The sequence below is a fragment of the Oncorhynchus tshawytscha genome, linkage group LG13, assembly GCF_018296145.1.
Source record: "Oncorhynchus tshawytscha isolate Ot180627B linkage group LG13, Otsh_v2.0, whole genome shotgun sequence".
In the NCBI taxonomy this organism is placed as follows: domain Eukaryota; kingdom Metazoa; phylum Chordata; class Actinopteri; order Salmoniformes; family Salmonidae; genus Oncorhynchus; species Oncorhynchus tshawytscha.
The window spans coordinates 69541774-69558179 of record NC_056441.1 but is presented as its reverse complement, the minus strand read 5'-3'; the positions used below and the strand labels follow the sequence as shown (position 1 = coordinate 69558179).

General features: G+C 41.1%; 1 protein-coding gene across 1 annotated transcript in view; it reads left to right on the top strand.

Moving 5' to 3' along the window:
• The window catches only part of LOC112266151 (kin of IRRE-like protein 3), a 132226-nt gene that overhangs the window by 79757 nt on the left and 36063 nt on the right, over positions 1-16406 (top strand). Inside the window, exons 5-6 of the mRNA XM_042294953.1 lie at positions 1008-1165; positions 10018-10168. Coding sequence (XP_042150887.1) covers positions 1008-1165; positions 10018-10168 — 309 coding nt within the window. The remainder of the gene's footprint in view (positions 1-1007; positions 1166-10017; positions 10169-16406) is intronic.

Genomic DNA, 16406 nt, shown 5'->3' with positions numbered 1-16406 from the left:
TTAAATAAAAAGAAATAGGCCATTATCCATAAAACAATTCAACAGTGTATCCATAGCTCCCCCTTTTCATTCCAAGCCTTGGCTGTTTGACAGAAGACCCCCGCCCACCTTCTCTCTCCGACCTTCTCACTCTCACAGGCAAATATGCCAGCTGCTCGCAGCCTTTGATTTCATCATGCCCCAGATCTGCACTGTAATGAGCGTGCAGGCCAATCAATAATTCACTGGAGTTTGAATAATAACAGGGTGATCAGCATGTGTGTAAAAAGAGGCGTGTAATCAGTGCCATTCAGGAGCCTGCATTCTGCATTCATCCACCACTCTCTTCCTCTATCTATCTATTTTCCGCTTATGAGATGATGACTCGACTGCCATTCCCTGGCAATCTGTCAATTCTAGTCAAAGGTTTGATTGCTTCAATTGCCTTCATGTACGGACACGTAAAAGTCATGATTAAAATGCACCGGTGTCTGTATCATCCATTCACATTGTCAGTAACAGCACAAAGCTGAACTGTGCTTTGGATTTCTTAGGGCTCTTATTCAGAGTTTATTGTTGGCTACACTCCAGACATATGTGACCAAAGTCTGCCCAATACGGCTCTGACATCTCTGCATCAGTGACCATGGACACCAGAGATTTCAATCTCACAGGAGAGAAAATGGACAAAAGAAACTGAAACCCCTCACCTCACCTGTCATTCATAAAGCTATATTGTATTTGAAGTAATCTCCCTGTCCTTGGCTCACACAGGTATTACTCAAAAAGTGAGAACAAGCCGTTTTACACAGTCCCACAGATACAGGGCTCACCTTATATGAACCTTCTTATGTCCAAGACATATCTTCTGTCAATCCAATGGATGAGTCTGAGGTTTGATCAAATACCTTCATCAATGAAAATAATGACACTCTGGCTTGAAGAAATAGTTGTTGTTGTATACAAGTATATGCTATTACATGTTTATAATGTAGCTACAACACAATGCCTTTCTGTTTTCCCTCCAGTGCCTCCTGAGGACCCAGTGATCAGTGGTGGTCCGGTGGTGAGCCTGAGAGCAGGAGATCCTCTAAACCTGACCTGTCACGCTGACAACGCCAAGCCAGCCGCATCAATCATCTGGATCCGCAATGGAGAGGTTCTCAATGGAGCCATGTACTCCAAGGTAAGCATCGAGGTGTGTAATACACAGTTTGTTTTTTAACGGTGGAGGGAGGGCTGAGGCTTTGGAGGGGGGAGTGGTTAAACACTTACCTATTCCCATAGGTAGAAATCAAAAGCCCTCAAACACTATTTCTTCCATGTAATAGGTTATATCACTCATCAAATTCCAGTTGATGCTAGTCAATCCTTCCCTTGAAATTTGTCGTGAATAGCCACTTTAAGAGCACTAGCCGTCTGTGACAGGTGATTTCTTGTGCCATCTGTAAACTGTGCCTCAGCATTCAGCCTAGATTGATTGGAATAAAATCCCCCGAAAATACAGTGTCTTCTCTGGGATGTCTAAAGGATGTTTGTCCTCTTTGCCCAGCTAATGCCTCTACTCAAACAAGCAGATGGTGAGCAATAAGAATGCAAGTCGGTGACTCTCCAGCACCTTTGCTGTCTCCTAGGTGCCATGCTTCTCTCTTTTCAGTGGCAGGGTCCATAAAGAGATCTGTTCGGTAACTTCTCTATTGGAGAAGCCGTCCCTGATCTATGGTATTCAGAGAAGATGCTCTGCCAACCAACCCTAGCCTTCAACTCAACCATCACCACACACAATGCCACACCAGACTGCCAGCTGGCCCCTCTGGCAAGTCAATGACACTAACCCGCGGGCTAAACATGTAACCAATGCCACTATCTGAATTTCCATATAAACAAGGAGAGCGAGCGGGCACCAACTCTCTCTCCACTGTCTCATCCCGTTATCGTTTTTTTTCAAAGAGCAGATAAATGCCATTGATTGGGCTGGGATACGGTACAAGCCCAATTGAATAAAACAAGGTGCCGTTTGCTAATAGTAAGGGGGATAGCGTGCTTCCTACATACTCTTCCTCTTTCTGAAACAGCAGCAGCAGTGATGTGGGGACATTGTAGCCCAGCTGATGGATGGCAGCAGCTCAGCCATACAGTCTCTAGCCACAGCCTTCCCCTCATATCACTACCATTAAATATAAATGTGTTCAATTAAAAGTGGATGATTGTCTCGTGAGAAATGTAGCTTTTGAGAGGATAATTGGCTGTCCTGCCCCACCTCGACCCTCGCCTCGCTCCACACCCCACAGATGATGGGAGGTAATAAGGTCAGATGTGCCAGAGTAAGATGGTAGTTTCCTGATGCATGGCTTCCTCTACTCTACAAGAATGGCTTTGACCCCTATAGGTCTCAGAATGACCTCCCTCAAAATCCTAATGGATCAGTTATCTGCCATTTATCTTTAAGTAAGTTGTTACTTTGTGATAAGTACTTGGACCGGGTATGGTCTGACTGTATGAAGCAGTCATTCAAAAGATCTGGTTATACTGCATGTGAATGGCATTGAGCATGGTCTTGACCTGGTACATATGGATGTAGATTGTTATACTCATTGCATACTGTACATTTTGAGGAGGCCTAGTACAAGCTTCAGACGATTGAAAATCAGAATTTGAGAACAAGGGATAATATCTAAATCCTAACCGTCTCGTATTCAGTTCCATTCCACAGGGGGCTAGTACGAAAAAAGTAGGACAATTAATGCACTCAATACTGTAAGTCAAATTGGATAAAGGTGTCTGCTAAGTGACTAAAATGTATAATGTAAATGTAAACCCAAACCACATTTCAGTCAGCTCCTTATGGATGGACTGATGAAAAATTGTAAGGGGTGTCATCATAGTAACTTCCACAGGGCTGAGGGAATTCATTATTCTGTGAAGCATTCAAATGCATGACACCAGAAAAGAAGTTCTGCTTATCATCCCTCTCTTCCTCCACAGATAAGTTTCCCTGCTCATTCCACCCCCACTCCCCCACAAACCTTCAAAGACGCTTCTTTATCTGTCTCTCAATTTCATTATTTTCCTCCCAACCTTCATCTCAGCAAAGTTTTCTGTATAATTAGAGAGATTTTCTTTTAACCCTCCTGTTGTGTTCGTTTCATGTTAATAAATCCTGTGTTCCCGGTCCAAAATGACCGCCCCATTATAGCTGATTATAAATCCATAATAATACGTGTATTATAACCTAATGTTGTGTTAGATCTTCTTATCAACTTAAGTTATTGTGAACATAACAAGTTTTGAACTTCTATTTGCTATTTATAGCCTGTAGCTTATACAACTTGTTTGTGAGTTTAAAAAAAAGCATAATGTATGGATTATTTTGACTATAACAAATACTCAGATGAAACATATTGTGCTATTTATCACAGACAACTTTGTGTCAAAGTGTAACAAGGACTCGCTCCTCACCAGTGTCATGATCAAAGATATGATCAAGAGCCTCAGATACTGTATTTTTGGTCATTGTGCTGCCACAGAATGAATTGTGAGCAAGACCTCAAAAAAGCATTATATGCCAAAGCTGCGAGAAAAGTTCTATATATTATTGAAACAATGTTGCGATTGTTTGTGGGAATTCCAACAGGTGTGGCTCCCGTGGGGGAAAAGTTCCCATGAGGATTGCCATGGAAGCCAAGAAGGGAGTGAGGTTTGTGTGTGTGTGTGTGTGTGTGTGTGTGTGTGTGTGTGTGTGTGTGTGTGTGTGTGTGTGTGTGTGTGTGTGTGTGTGTGTGTGTGTGTGTGTGTGTGTGTGTGTGTGTGTGTGTGTGTGTGTGTGTGTGCGTGTGCGTGCATGTGGGGGTCTGGGAGAGGAACTGTGTCCATCTGATGACTGGGCATGTGCCTGAACTCAATTTTATACACTAATTGTAGTCTCACCCATTCATTTCTAATGACCAGTCATTTTTGACCGGGAACACCACAGGCGTACAAAAGTTAAATAACACACCAAAAATGTAATGAAAATCATCAACATTTATATTGTGTATTCGGACAAAGTCATAGAACCTTATGACAGTCAGATTAAATTAACAACATTTTTCAGAGAAAAAACTTGTAAACCGGTCCAATTCGAGTGGAACACAGCAGGAGGGTTAATAGTAATGCTCAATACCAAGTGAGGCTGTGGGAAATCATCCCGGGAAAAAGTAACTGATTAACTTTAAAGAGTGTATAATACATGTCACATTTTTCATACTCAAGAGACAGGTAGAGTTCCCAGTACTTTCCCTGCATAATAATCTATAGTACCCAGTACTTTCCCTGCATAATAATCTATAATACCCCTTACTTTCCCTGCATAATAATCTATAGTACCCAGTACTTTCCCTGCATAATAATCTATAGTACCCAGTACTTTCCCTGCATAATAATCTATAGTACCCAGTACTTTCCCTGCATAATAATCTATAGTACCCAGTACTTTCCCTGCATAATAATCTATACTACCCCTTACTTTCCCTGCATAATAATCTATAGTACCCCTTACTTTCCCTGCATAATAATCTATACTACCCCTTACTTTCCCTGCATAATAATCTATAGTACCCAGTACTTTCCCTGCATAATAATCTATACTACCCCTTACTTTCCCTGCATAATAATCTATAGTACCCAGTACTTTCCCTGCATAATAATCTATACTACCCCTTACTTTCCCTGCATAATAATCCATAGTACCCCTTACTTTCCCTGCATAATAATCTATACTACCCCTTACTTTCCCTGCATAATAATCTATAGTACCCCTTACTTTCCCTGCATAATAATCTATAGTACCCAGTACTTTCCCTGCATAATAATCTATAGTACCCCTTACTTTCCCTGCATAATAATCTATAGTACCCCTTACTTTCCCTGCATAATAATCTATAGTACCCCTTACTTTCCCTGCATAATAATCTATAGTACCCCTTACTTTCCCTGCATAATAATCTATAGTACCCCTTACTTTCCCTGCATAATAATCTATAGTACCCCTTACTTTCCCTGCATAATCATCTATAGTACCCCTTACTTTCCATGCATAATAATCTATAGTACCCCTTACTTTCCCTGCATAATAATCTATAGTACCCCTTACTTTCCCTGCATAATAATCTATACTACCCCTTACTTTCCCTGCATAATAATCTATAGTACCCCTTACTTTCCATGCATAATAATCTATAGTACCCAGTACTTTCCCTGCATAATAATCTATAGTACCCCTTACTTTCCCTGCATAATAATCTATAGTACCCCTTACTTTCCCTGCATACTAATCTATAGTACCCCTTACTTTCCCTGCATAATAATCTATAGTACCCCTTACTTTCCCTGCATAATAATCTATAGTACCCCTTACTTTCCCTGAATAATAATCTATAGTACCCCTTACTTTCCCTGCATAATAATCTATAGTACCCCTTACTTTCCCTGCATAATAATCTATAGTACCCCTTACTTTCCCTGCATAATAATCTATAGTACCCCTTACTCTCCCTGCATAATAATCTATAGTACCTCTTACTTTCCATGCATAATAATCTATAGTACCCCTTACTTTCCCTGCATAATAATCCATAGTACCCCTTACTTTCCCTGCATAATAATCTATAGTACCCAGTACTTTCCCTGCATAATAATCTATACTACCCCTTACTTTCCCTGCATACTAATCTATAGTACCCCTTACTCTCCCTGCATAATAATCTATAGTACCCCTTACTTTCCCTGCATAATAATCTATAGTACCCCTTACTCTCCCTGAATAATAATCTATAGTACCCCTTACTTTCCCTGCATAATAATCTATAGTACCCCTTACTCTCCCTGCATAATAATCTATAGTACCTCTTACTTTCCATGCATACTAATCTATAGTACCCCTTACTCTCCCTGCATAATAATCTATAGTACCTCTTACTTTCCCTGCATAATAATCTATACTACCCCTTACTTTCCCTGCATAATAATCCATAGTACCCCTTACTTTCCCTGCATAATAATCTATACTACCCCTTACTTTCCCTGCATAATAATCTATAGTGCCCAGTACTTTCCCTGCATAATAATCTATAGTACCCTTTACTTTCCATGCATAATAATCTATAGTACCCTTTAATTTCCCAGTATTTCCATATTACTCGCTACATTTAACCTTTTTTCAAATGATTCAACAAGTGTCAGTCTCTCTCTCTCTTATATTGTTTTTCTCTCTTGTCAAGCTAATTAACCTCACAGGCTTTTTGCAAGAGAAATTGGAAATAGGCCTTGGGTGCACTAAAAGAGTAATTTAATACATTTTGTTAAACAGAACGTTAGAAATGATCTGACTTTCTGGTAGTAAAATTATACAAGTAAGACCTCTTTAACCTCATGACCAGAGAAAATTGTGAAAATATATTATTTTTATTATTTTATTTTTCTCTTTCGTAGAAATAGGTTGTAATAGGTTGTAGGTTGTAGGTTGAAATAGGTTGTACAAAGTTTATGCAATTTATATTTTTTCTTTGTGAAATTAACATCCAGTAATGAGCTTTGAAATGTGCCTCTGGTTTGGTCTGCAATTTAACACATGCTGATTTAATTTAACTTGGAACCACATTTCATGTTTGGACATATCAAAGGCACGTTAGATTAACTGCAGAATATTAATGTCAGTCAAATTATTAGCGTAAACAGGGACTAGACATCCCTCTGAGCCTCCCTTCATATTCCCTTTCACTGGTATTTTTACCTAAATAATGGAAGTATTTCAGGCATGTCTGAAAGGTGAAAACTGTCCATGTTTTATTTTAAATTAGCCTTCCTGTTAATTGTAATAAACAGAATCAGTGTAAAGGTTAGGTAAAAACAATTTACAGATATTCCTGAAAAATAGAAAAGGCTCCATATTTATCAGTAGAAACGTAACCAGCATTATCACTATACTATAGGTTCACTCATATTCGTTGAATATGACCTTCTACTGTCTATGCCCCCTTATCCCATATCTTCAAGAGCAACCTTCACTCTCTCCCTCACCATTTTTCAATTCCTTTCTTAACTTGGGAAAGGTATTCTCCTCACATGCTCCAGGCAGTGATATGGGAAATCATCAATTTGTAATTCGGGCTATTTTAAAAGAGCTAGTCGCTGGGTGTTGGGTTCTATGCTGTACAAGATGAATGACTTTAGACAGGTCCAGAGCTATGAGAGAAACAATCCTGATGGTGTCAGAAAGGATATTACATTGACACATCCCGCTGCTGACAGCTAATATGTACTGCTTTAGAGGTGAGTGCCAGGGCTTCTGTAACCTGGTGAGATCTGAGACTCTTCACCAGGTCATTTTGTTTTCATGCAAATGCAGAATAACAATATATGATCATGTATCTTTATGCTATTTTGCGTATTCCTTACATACATATTATTTCACTCCAAGACAATAGTATTTTTGCTTAGCTAGGTACAGGAAACACTTGAGTAAATGAGGGATACAAAGTATATTGAAAGCAGGGGCTTCCACACAGGCGTGGTTCCTGAGTTAATTAAGCAATACACATCCCATCATGCTTAGGGTAGTGTATAAACATGTTGGGCAGGCCATTATTTTGGCTACCATGGCTATTCTCACATAAGTTGACAATGTCCCCATCCACAGGGCACGAGTGGTGACTGAATTGTTTTATGAGCATGAAAATGATGTAAACCATATGCCATGGTCATCTCAGTCACCAGATCTCAACCCAATTAAACACTTATGGGAGATTCTGGAGCAGCTCCTGAGACAGTGTTTTCCACCACCATCAACAAAACATTGAATTATGGAATGTCTCGTGGAAGAATGGTGTCGCATCCCTCCAATAGAGTTCCAGACAATTGTAGAATCTATGCCAAGGTGCACTGAAGCTGTTCTGGCTCATGGTGGCCCAATGCCTTCTTAAAGAGATTTTGGCAGTTACCTGTATATCTTAGGAAGACAGTCGTTGACTGGAGAAGGCAGAAAAGTAAGATGATGAAAAGGCATGCATTGAAGCCAAACCTCCAAACCTCCAAACCTCCTGGCACACAGCTAATATAATGCCAGGTTCCTTGACACTTTAATATGCAGTCTGTGTATGACATATCTAGCTGGGTTTCATTACAATTCTCAAACTTTCATGAAAGTAGAGAAATGAGGTGGTAATTACTGCCATTACCCTTAAACCTGTCAATAGCTTTCATTGTGACATGCCTTAATATGTAACGACCATTGCAGCTAAAATATTTATTGTCACCATTTGCGAACTTAAAGATATTATTATAAAACAAGGACTTGTTGAGAGCTGGTTTCAGAGGGCAGCTGTGATGTTTGAAATGTCCTCCCACGCAATTCATGACCTTGGTTTGAAAAATGCAGAAAGGTCCTCAAAGGAAGTTTGATGAGCTTTCTTGTCTACGGTATTTTCTCATCAGAGCTCCTCATCATACTGCTAGCAAAGAAAGGGTTTCATCACAACCCATTTGTTTGTGAGGTGAGTCATTGAATCCTGAATAAACTGTAGAGAAATTGCAGAGGAGCATTTTGTTTTGCTGCTATAGTGGGACACACACACACACACACACACACAAAGCACCAAAGGAGTTTAAATAATGAAGAGCAACATGTCCCAACTTGCCATTGTATAACATGCCCTCTATAGCTGGACGTCTATAAGTGAAAAGTAAACTTAAAACCTCTTGAGGATCTCTACAGATTGATGTCCCATCCTCGGGACGGTTGAGCAAATGTATGCTAATGTGATTAGCATGACGTTGTAAGCAACAAGAACATTTCCCAGGACATAAACATATCTGATATGGGCAGAAAGCTTAAATTCTTGTTAATCTAATTGCACTGCCCAATTTATAGCTATTACAGTGAAATAATACCATGCTATTGTTTGAGGAGAGTGCACAATTATGAACTTGAAAATGTATGAATAAACCAATTAGGCACTTTTGAGCAGTCTTGGTAAAACATTTTGAATAGACATGCAATAGTTCATTGGATCAGTCTAAAACTTTGCACATGCACTGCTTCCATCTAGTGACCAAAGTCTAAACTGCGCCTGGGATAGAATAATTAAAAAAATTAAAAAATGATGGTACCATTTATTTATTTTTTAAACGCATGTCTTTTCTTTGTATTATCTTTTAACAGATCTAATGTGCTATATTCTCCTACATTACTTTCACATTTACACAAACTACAAAGCGTTTCCTTTAAAATGGAATCAAGAATATGCATCTCCTTGCTTCAGGTCCTGAGCTACAGGCAGTTAGATTTGGGTATGTCATCTTAGGCGAAAATTGAAAAAAGGGGTTGATCCTTATTATTAATGGCCATCATATTTTTACTTGTTTCATTGAGTGAATAAGTATAATATTACAAGACCTTCTACTATGAATCCCAGTAGTTTATTTGTAAAGCAAACCCATAGGTTGTGTTAATGAACACTATATTTGTATAGAGCACCAATAGAGTATTATTTGAAGCAGTGTCAGTCTTGACTTTGTGGTTTGCCACACAGTGCTCCTGGCATGGCCAATTTGTTCTGGTGGGTCAGCTTGCACTGTTGTATGGTGGTTAGCAGGGCTCCCACAGTCCTCCGTGACCACCAGGCAACGCAGAATTGTACCGGGCGGCCTCCAGGTGGCTCTCACAATGCAAGAAGGGCTACAGCTCGGAGGATGAGCACTGAAAAGAAGATTGATTTCTTTTGTGGAGTATGACAAGCTATGCGCCAGAGCACAGCTCCAGACACACAAAAGAGGCTCAGAAACAGATTCCTTTTTTCGGATCAATCAGCCTTGGAGAAAGACTACAGGCTTGAGCATGCCAGGGGTTTATTTGTCTGTGTTGTCCCCAGGGCATCCAGGTGAATTGCTGCATTTGGGTTCCAGGCCTTGAGTTTCGATTGATGGTGTTATTCAGACTGTCCCACTATCTCCACTACCATATCATCGTTGAACTCTAAACTCTTCCTTTTTTTCTCCTCTCAGACACTGCTTCGTGATGGAAGGAGGGAGAGTACGGTTAGCACCCTCTACCTGTCTGCCTCCAACATCGAGACAGGCCAGCAGATCATCTGTCGAGCGTCCAACAAGGCTGTGCCCAACGGCAAAGAGACCAGCGTCAACATTGACATCCAACGTGAGATTCCCCTCCTCTAAAGACCTATAACCTGGTCCCCGAACAAACTGTATTGTGCCCCAGGGTATTTCCCACCACAGTATCAGCCCCTGACTCGATGAATAAGATGTTTCTTTGTGTTTTTCTATGTTTACCATTTCTACTTGAAAGTGGAGGTATTAGCACAAAGAGGCCATTTTGACAGTTGCAGTTAAAAACCCATTATAAACATCTAGATTCATTTTAAGCTCTGGTGAATATTCATAATTGGTTTTGAGTGGTTTTGCATTTCTTGTGTGGTTTGGTACGAGATCACCTTTTTGTTTCCAGTGATGAAATATCACTAGACCCGTCTGTCTTAAGTGAATGGGATTTTTTCTTTGCTCCAACAATCTCTTCGCGGCATTGTGCACATATCCCTGGCTCTTTTATTTCCTCTCCTATGCCATCAATCTTTTTGACGAGAGCATGCACAATCCCCTTTAAAATAGGAAAAGTAAGCCCAGTGTGTAAAACACATTGAGCCTCAATTTTCTGAAAATCTTTTTCGATCAAGAACTATTCACAGTAAGAGTGTGATTCTGAACAAAGGGATTTCGCATCAGCCCCCTTCAACACCATTAAGTACGACTAATAAAGCATAAAATGCTATTTAGAGATCCATTACAAGTGACGGCTCCATTCTTTTCATTATGTACACCACGAGAGGCGCATTCCGGCTCAATGCCAGCATGCAGGCGATTGGAGGCGCCGGTGTAAAAATGATTAACAGTTGTTGGTGTTTGCAGCCCTCGCAGTTTGTTCTAATGTTTTTGTCATGCAAAGTGAGAGGAAGTGCGGTGTGTTGTGATTGTGTGACACGGAGAGTAATGAGGAGCTACGGTATGATGGCTGTGGCAGGCATGTTCCCTCCACTCTCCACATCTGGCTTCCTGTGGGCATGACAAAAGGCTTAACAAGGGGAAGGAGTAGTTGCTTGCAAACAATCCTGGAACACGATCTTTGCAACTTGCCAAACTGGGGCTTCAACTACAGTTTTTTACAGGGTGATGAACAAATGAGTGTGAGCAGGACCAAATTGACTAGCATCATGTTGCGTCCCACTCACCTCTTGTCTAACCCCAGGCCTCCCACTCACCTTCTGCCACTCTCCACCTCCACCTCTACACTTGGACTGTGGACAGGTAGCGAGGCTGGTGCTCCCCGCCTCCGTCCCTGGTATCATGCTGAGATCGAGAAATAAAAGGCACTGTAATTTAACTTTGAGTCATCGGTGCTGGGTAGCAATTTGATCACTCCCCATGCTGACTCATTTGATTATGGGGTTCATGCCTCGCGACTGGATATGAAACACTCAAAATACACTGTTGAAACCAATATCATTCAGAGGAAAATGAGAACGAGAAGTACGTAGCCTATATGCAATGAGATACATATTAGGAGGTGGGATTGAGCTAATGGGATCAGATTCCAATGAGCATTTATAGACTGCCTAAAGACCAGTTGAGTGTGAATACAGAGGAAGAATTGTCTAGTAGATGAAATGGGCAAAAATTGGTATCCATTTGGTTTCCCATTGTAACAAGAGAAAACAGGTGTTAAATGAATAAATTATGGAGCAATTGCCAAGATAGAGAGAGGTAGACATGCACCCTCTTTCCCCGCTAACCTCTCCTTGGCAGAGTAGTCACCACAGAGGCCCTGTTCTCCTCTCCACAGGGAGCAGTGTGTATGACAGGGGGAGGTAAATATTGATGAGAGACAGCTGTCTGCTCACAGAACAGGGAGGTACCTGTAGGAATGCTGTGCAGTAAAGTGTTGGGCTAAGGTCCTATTTTAGTTCATCCAGCATGGAATTCTCTTTGGAATGCTGAGTATTTAGGTTGTGCTTTTGATTAATTTATCTATTTCAATGGAGGCCACTTACAGTGGGAGAGGAGAAGAGAGGATGGTTATGGAGAGGGTTGATAGTGATCTTCTGTCACAGAAACAGAGTGATATTTGACAGTCATGAGATGGCATGTGTCTGTGTGTGCATTTCAGAGAGGGAAAGAAACAGAGAGTAAAAGAAAGAGAGAGAGAACGGGAGATATGCTACTGTGATGCAGAAGACACAGTACTGACAAAACCTAATCTAATACTGTATTTCTCTATGTTTAAATGCTATTGAGGGAAAGCTGTGTGTGTACGTGTGTCTCCACGTATGAATTTTAATGATTGTCTCCAATCCTCTCATTCAAAGTTGACTAACTGACGTTCTGGTTCAATGTGATAATGTCAGCTACAACAAGAGTAATTCAAATGTTTGTAGATTTAACGCCAATATGGATCTAATTTGGAGTAATCTAAACATTACCCCAAAACTTTACAGCACAGCATAAGCCTGTGTCAAATCCAATATATTTGTGTGGACTATTTCCCTTTATCATCACTTTAATGTGCTTGTGAATTACATTGGCCTCAGCATTTTCAGCTCAACATAAGTTCATATGGAGTTATCTGACCTGGGGGTTAAGCACATTAGCATCTTTTGCCAAATGGGATTTAAAGCAGGAGGCAGGCTGAGTTCAGGACCATGGACAGAGTGAGTGAGTACATGAGCTCACTAATTATTTAATAGCAGGGTTAGCTCATGATTCTCTCTCAACAACACCAAGACTTTGGGCAACCTTTATATTGTGCTCTATAGCCTTTCCAGTGTTAAAGCAAAGCCTGAAAATCACCTACTCCAAATCTGAACTGATAACACCATGTAGCAAGCCTTGTGATAACATCTTCAGCCTGGCTGGGTGTTGAGCTGCGTCCAACAAGCGAACACGGAATCCCACACACAAGGGCTGATGGGAAAGGTGGGGGTTAAGGCTAACGTGTTTGCATTGCAAATAAGGCGAGCAGCAGGATAATAATGCCATTTGTTGAGACTAATTAATAGAAAACATGCAGATGTGTGGTGGGGGAGGATTTTTGTTTGTTACAAAGCTCCGCTTAACGCCCTTGTTGCCCAATCAAGCAGATAATGACAAATTCATCTGAAAAAAAACATGGATTTGAAATTAGTTTTGGTTGCTAGTTTGAGTATGCCAGAGGTGTGATGATGTTATAATAAGGAATATATTCAGGAGCAGTGGCTTAATCTGGATTCATTGTATCGTCACGTTCATGTCACGTTTTGAATGGAGATCAGTAGCATCTGTACCATCACTCAACTAAGCTATGCCCACCAGCCTCCACTGTTTTCTCTTCAAACTCTTGAAAGTAAACCATGCGTCAGATCTACTGTTGAACCTTGCAGGTATACTTGAAAATGTAAAAAGCCCAAACAAAGGGCCTACAGTCTGAATGGCAAAGACATATGCCTGCATTGTGTGAGTGGGTAAATAAATGCATGGTGTTGGCTTTGGGGGCTAGTCCAGCTGTGAACCTGCAGTTGTCTGCCCCTGTGTGCCCGCCTCCAGTAATACACTGGGCCAACCAGCAGACAGCATCCATCTCCATATGGCTAGGGATATGTCACCGCTCTAGTTGCAAATAAACAGACTCCCCATCCTTCAGAAACAGCCTTGGCTCCTGGAGGCTTATCCTCATGGAGGAACAGCTGTCTACAATGACCCAAAGAGAGTGGAAATTGAGCTTTAAGAAAGGGAAGAAAGCCATTTACGTTGGCACCATCTCTGGGAAATCTAGAGAAGTTGGCTGATTGTTCAAAAATGCCATCTGCTCCACTCTTTGAACTTCCGATCAAAAGCAATCATCAGACTACACTATCTTCCTCTTTTTTAGCCGTCCTGTTGTTGTTGCTCTACTGCCATCATCACCACCACTACTGTTCCCAGCACCCCTCCCACCATCTCTATATCACTCGCCTGATGAATCTGAGGAATTAATGGCCCTGCATATTGATGGGTCTGTCAAGTGAAGCCTCAAACAAGCTCACACTCACTCATGCATTTATACATCAAAGTGACAAACAGACTTCTTTAATAAGTGGCTGTCTGTCTCCATGGGGGTCAGAGGGCGGCAAGTTGGCGACCCAAGATCCCATCCCAGAGTCCTTCTCATCGGGCATTTTGGCGGCCGTCACTCTCTTCCCTCCTGTTCTCCAAGGACAAAGCTATCCAAACAGAATGGCCAAGTAGCTCATCTTAAATACATAATGACATTATGCCACAATGTCTCATAAGTGAGATACACTCAGAGGCTTCTTTCATTCAGGGAGGGTCAGTCTTCACAGGCTGATTGACTTGAAATAACTCCCTGGCCCAATCAGTAATAAAAAACAGCAATTTGCTAAGATGCCCTTAGATCTCACTCGCAGCTGAAAAAAATGAAGTTTGGTATTAAGGAGTACAAGCATAATGTTGTCGAGGTAGTAGGCCCATGGAAAACCTCCCACCACAAAGCAGAGTAGCAGGGTACACTGCCACCACCTCCACATCTGCCATTCTGCCTCTCTGCAGTTCTTTCTGCCTGCCTCTTTGTCCGCCCAATTAGCCAGCCATAGTGCTATACACCTACCCTGCTGCTAACACTGCTGCTCACAGCTTGGCCTAGGTTCATGTTAATGATGGCCTGGTGTCTTCCAGGATTCAACATGTTGTTCCTACCTTCATTGGCCCGCAGGAGAGACCTGGCACGGGTGTGTGGGTTGTTGTGTGTTTGTAAGTGGGCATAGTGTCCCAAAAAGCTATTTGAGCAGATGAGGGGTAAAAATGGCACCTGGACCACCCTCCCTCTGAGGTGCGGTGGCAGCTGAGCTTGCCTAGAGCAGCTGCACACCCACGGGGCAAACAGAAAAGTGTATTACAGAACAGTGTGTTACGGCACAGTGTGTTACGGCACAGTGTATTACGGCATAGTGTGTTACGGCACAGTGTATTATGGCACAATGTATTACGACACAGTGTATTACAAGAACAGTGTATTTCAGCACAGTGTATTTCAGCAGTGTATTTCCTCTCAATGCCCACACACACACAGAAGGATGTATGCACACTTGCACACAAGAACACACACACACACACACACACACACACACGCACACACACACACATGCACGCACGCACGCAACCTCTCTCTACAGCTACAACACTGGGAGGATTGGGCTGAGCAACATCAGCCTAACTGTTCTCTCTGCTAGTGGCTGTGCCCACAGCCCACCACACTGTTACCTCTGCATCCAAACAACTGGGCCCCTAGATGTTACGTTAGTGTAATTGGACACAGAGCACATGGAGACATGACACCATCCAAATGGATGTTTGCTGCACCTGCACTAAACCCACTCCAATCCCATGGGATCTCCGTATTTCTCTTTGTTAGTTTGCTAATGTGCCCAAGGCTCTCCAAATTACAGAACTACAGATGTGTAATTATTCTACTTCCTCAAAGTTTAAAACTAGGGAGGTCTAAGGTCTGGAGAAGCTTTGGAACTTTCCAGTTTGAAATAATGATGTGGTAATATCTTGCTGCACATATCTATCATTCCTCATTCATGTATTCGTCTGTAGCCTGTAGGGTCAACCCAAACCTATCATTGGAAACAACATCTAGCCATAGCAACTGCAATCATCATCTTGCATTTTTGAATTTTCAAGGAGATGTACCATAATGACTGTAGAAAATAAATTACTCAACTACTGAGCTATCTTGTATGCAAAAAAATAGGGAAGTTATACTTTTATACTAATACAATTTCACAGAAAAAAATAGATTTTGTTTCAAAAGTAATACATTTCTTCTCAAAAAGGTTGGATCAAAATTGTTGACACCCCTAAAGATTCTTATAAGTAAAGTAGTCAAAAGTTCGTGAATCATGAATAATGGTGAATAAGAACCTGTTGTCCAGTTGTCAAAGTCTTATTTTGTTTTATTTTTGATTTTTTTCATAAATGTTTTTGTCAACACCTGCTACCAACTAGATGGCATACAGTACCAGTGGAATATACCAAACCTTTTTCATATACTCAGAGGACCATTATTAGCATGTTTTAACCACTCCTATATAAACAGTAGACTATCGGACATGCAACAAGAAGGTCTGATTTCATTATTACTGAAACAGGATCCAAGTGGTATATATTAAGATCCAGTCCATTTAAACAATTGGAGGCTTCTACAGCTTCAGTGCTGTGATGCAAAAATTCTAGCTAAATGCCTGTCAAATATTATTCATCCTAATCAGACAGATTTTTTACATAGATGATACATTGGAGAAAATACAAGACAAGTACTGGAAACAATAGAATACTATGAAATATCT